At 50.6% G+C, this 3,971-nt stretch overlaps 1 protein-coding gene across 1 annotated transcript; it reads left to right on the top strand.

Annotated features, from left to right (window-relative positions):
* Window positions 1-552: 552 nt before the first annotated feature.
* On the top strand, window positions 553-3,117 carry K441DRAFT_578884 (uncharacterized protein; the record flags this gene model as incomplete). Its single annotated transcript, XM_067644309.1, has 3 exons — window positions 553-1,481; window positions 1,536-1,966; window positions 2,030-3,117. 3 exons carry the CDS (start codon window positions 553-555, stop codon window positions 3,115-3,117), a joined length of 2,448 nt encoding a protein of 815 aa, XP_067500178.1.
* Between the last annotated feature and the right edge of the window lie 854 nt (window positions 3,118-3,971).

The following is a 3,971-nucleotide window of genomic DNA, read 5'->3' as shown; positions in this document are numbered from 1 at the left end:
ACATGGGGAGGTAAGTCACACGCGACCTTTCAAATACACATGTCCGACACGCATTTGCTTTGAAGAGACTGGTATTATGGCAGATTTTACCAAGGCTTTTCATCAAATCTGGCCCTTTCACGCCTGTTTGTCACCGCGGGGTTTAACCTTTGATATTCATGCATTTGTAGTTCACACCAGCGCGTCATTATTAGAGAATAACAAATTCGTCCAATTTCATCAAGCTGTGTTCGTATGTTCGCGTTTGGTACATTTACTGACGAGAATAGACACCTCGGCGCCCTCGTCCAAAGAAAACCATAGCCCCTACGTCAAACCATACATTATCAGCCAAAGAAAGCCCACGGCCGCTGGTCGATGCTTTAGATCCTACACTATTGACTCCGAAGATTTGGACTGAATTGGTGATTTTAACACAGATTGATTCCTCGCGCTTCAACTAACGATTCGCAGTTTGAAATATTCCAACAGCATTTTTCAACAGACTTACCTTTTTTACATCCTCCTACATTTCTCAAACCACTCCGCCAATCTGCTTTACAATCACTGCCAATGGATTCAACAACGACGGGCCAATCTCCATCCTCAATTCTTCCTCCAGCATCTCCAGTACTGCTTCTAGCATTTCTAGCTCTAACAGCTCGATACCACCCGGCATTGGTTGCGCATCATTCCCCCGCAACTTCTTCCCGTCAAAGTAATCCACTAGTCGCATCCGAGTACTATGCTGCTGCCGCAAAATCACGACTCGCGGGTCAATTTGGTGACGGGCTTGGAGTTCCTAATCTAGAACGTACCCAGGCTCTTCTCATGCTTGGCCTGCACGAATGGGGAATGTGTCAGGGCGCAAAGGCTTGGATTTCTATCGGTGTAGCAGTCAGATCTGCCCAGGTTCTTGGGCTTCAATTCGAGCAAGAGCTAGACGATATGCCTTTGGCTCGATCACTCGCCTTGAACACAGAAGCTCATCATCTCGGCATCAATCCAGACCGTCGCGGGCCGCGCTCGATGCTTGATAAGGGAGACGCGTTTATCGAGCAAGAAATTCGGCGCCGCACGTTTTGGAGCTGCTTCATCATGGACAGATATCTCAGCAGCGGAAAATACAGACCTTCCATGCTTAATGTCAAAGATCTGAGGATACAGCTCCCGAGTAGTGAGAGAGCATTTCTCTTTGGAGAAAAGGTCAGGACTCTCATGTTGGGAGAGGAACTCGATGAAGTAGCAGGCAGAGCGGAGGTGCAGAGCCAACGGCAAGCTTCGGTCATGCTTGGGACAAGAAGTGGGGATCGAGAGCGGAGTCACGAGAATGGAGATCACGCAGGCGGTTCTTATGCCAATCATAGTGATGAAAGAATGAGAAACGACGAAAAAAATGGACGATGGGAAATTGGTGCTGACGAGGGTGTTCTCACGCGCTTCATCAAGGCATTAGACCTCTACGGGAGCATTGTCAAGTGGTCCTGTGCAGGAGGACGAAGGTATGTTAAAACGAACGCTCAATGTCGACCCAATTAGAGCTAAGAGATGTTCAGGCGAGAACAATACCCTCCGTGGGACCGGGGATCAACTTTCTTCGCTTTACGGCGACAGCTTAGCGCATTCAAGGAGTCGCTTCCTCGCGATCTGACACTCACAGCTGCAAACACCTCGGCGCATATTACATCCAGAACCTCAACTCCCTACACCTTGATGCATACTGTTCACCTTCTTTGTAGTATCATGCTTCATCGGGAGTATGTCCCGTTCATTCCACTGCGGTGCTCAAAACCACAGGGTCCTCTTGACCCTCCGCTATTTCCATCGGATGAATATCAGATACCCCATGGCTTCTGGGACGAAAGTGCCCGGGAGTGTTTCAAAGCTGCGGGTGACCTCATTGACCTTCTCCGAACTTGTGAGGAATGGCAAGTCCTCGTGGAAACGCCCATCGTGGGGTTTGCTACTTATACCGTTGCTTTTGTCGGTATGTACTCCCGAAATTATTGGCTTTCTAGTACTCTTCTAAGACAGCACTAACGTGCATCAGGCGTTTATGCTATTAATTTCCCGTGGATGGACCCGGATGGCTACATGTGCAAAAGGCAGTCTCACTCCAATGGATCCCACGCCCCGTCTGCAGACCGCAGTGGTGTTGATGCAGCACGCAAAGCTCTCGAGATTGTCGGTCAGATGCGCAAGCGCCTTCAGATGGCCGACGGTTGGTTTAAAACAATCCGACGAGTGCACCTTTATTTTATCCGTATGAAGAAAGACTTCTACCGTAATACACGCTCGCTCGAGGCTTCTTCGGAGAGTGGTAATTCGCCCGAGTCGTATCGGCATTTGAGTCTAAGAGAAGGTGGAGCTGGTGGTGGACTGGAGGAGTATAAGCTGCTGGAGAAGATTCTGAAGGAATTCGGTAGTCTGGAAGCCGAAGATCTCGATATGCCCGATGCTGATGCTGACACGGCTGCTTCACGACTTGGCCAGGGACTTGATGAAGGCAGTGACGCTGGCAGTGCAGCTGTCATGAGTGAAGGAATGGACATCACAGAGGGAACACCCGACAGCGCGTCGGTGCGGCAAGAACGTTGGAATGCCATCAATTCGGTTGCCGCAGCGGCTAGCCAACGAGCTGAGAGCGGCAATGGTACGCCGATCCTGTCTAACGGCACAATGCAAACTCTAGGAGTTCATCCTCATGCAAACTATTTCCAGGTTAGGGGGCAGAGCCCGCAGAGGCACCAGCTCCTTTCCCCGACCCAGTCTTCCGCGATGGCGCAACACGAGCAGGGAGGCTTCAATCAGGGTACACCCGGGCAGCATCAATACGGATCCCCGCCCACTAATCCGGGACTGGCCCAAGCATTCCCAGGCTCAACCGACCAAGCACGCCAAGCTTCGCTATCGCTACAACAGCAGCTCCAGCCACAACACCCACCCCAGCAACCGACCACAACGGCAGCTTGGTCGCCTGCAACTAAAGAAATGTGGCTCAACAGCCTAGAAACACGCTTCGGAGGCGACGACGTAGCCGCCTTCGTCGCTGGGAATAGCTGGGAAGATTGGGCGGGAATGGCCGCACGAGAGAAGGGCGGCTGGTTGAGCGCCGTCTGGGGCGGAGCCGGGCGCTGAAGTACCTGTCTTCCTTGGGATTGTACGAGTAACAAACGTACTTACGCTTTTGCAACATTACGGTAAGGCGTACGCGTGTGCGGGTGAAAGATATTAAGGGGGGGAAAAGGCGATTCAAACCGGAAAACGAGACGGTAGATTGGGGCTTTCACGATGTGCAACGGCTTTTAATTTATTCCTTCGCGAAGAGTCGATGGTCATTTTTACGTATGTATACCATAATCGGGGCTGGAATGGTGGGCCCCGTGTGCTTCATGTGTTTGTTTCCAGCTTGATGGATGGGATGGCTCGCTTTCTTGTCGAGATAATAGCATTGGCGCTGCCTTCATGGGGTTAAAGGACAGAAGGAATACGGGGCATTGAAAGGGTGGGCTTTGGCCCTGGTCTTAAGAGGGATGGAAGATGGAGTAAAGCAACTCTGTCCGCTCATCTTGAGGGTGTCACTGAGATTACTGGTGTCGACATTCATCCTTCCTATGTACTTCCTAGGTGTTCAATCCTCAAATCAACAAGTTCTTCATTTCAGGAGCTATGTCTACTTTCTTATCACTTTGTTTTAAATATTCGTCTGCGTCTAGTCGCTGCCGGAACGAAACCAGACAGCTTAACCATTTCCACTGAGCATCAAGTAACTAGGTTGGCTTAGGTTATAAAGGAAATGATTACTGGTTGGAAGACTCTAAGCTTTCCTTAACAACCTCGTCAAGCGTCCTCGGCGGCAGTCCAAGCAACTCATTATCCAACGGACCATCCGCCTCCACCATAAACACCAGTAACGAACTCGGTCTCGATCAGCTTGTACACGGCGAACACATCGCCCTCAGCAAGCCGCTCTTTAGCGTCCTTAATGTCTA

Source organism: Cenococcum geophilum (assembly GCF_001692895.1).
Source record: "Cenococcum geophilum 1.58 unplaced genomic scaffold K441scaffold_46, whole genome shotgun sequence".
Taxonomy (NCBI): domain Eukaryota; kingdom Fungi; phylum Ascomycota; class Dothideomycetes; order Gloniales; family Gloniaceae; genus Cenococcum; species Cenococcum geophilum.
This window is presented reverse-complemented; position numbering and strand designations above follow the sequence as displayed.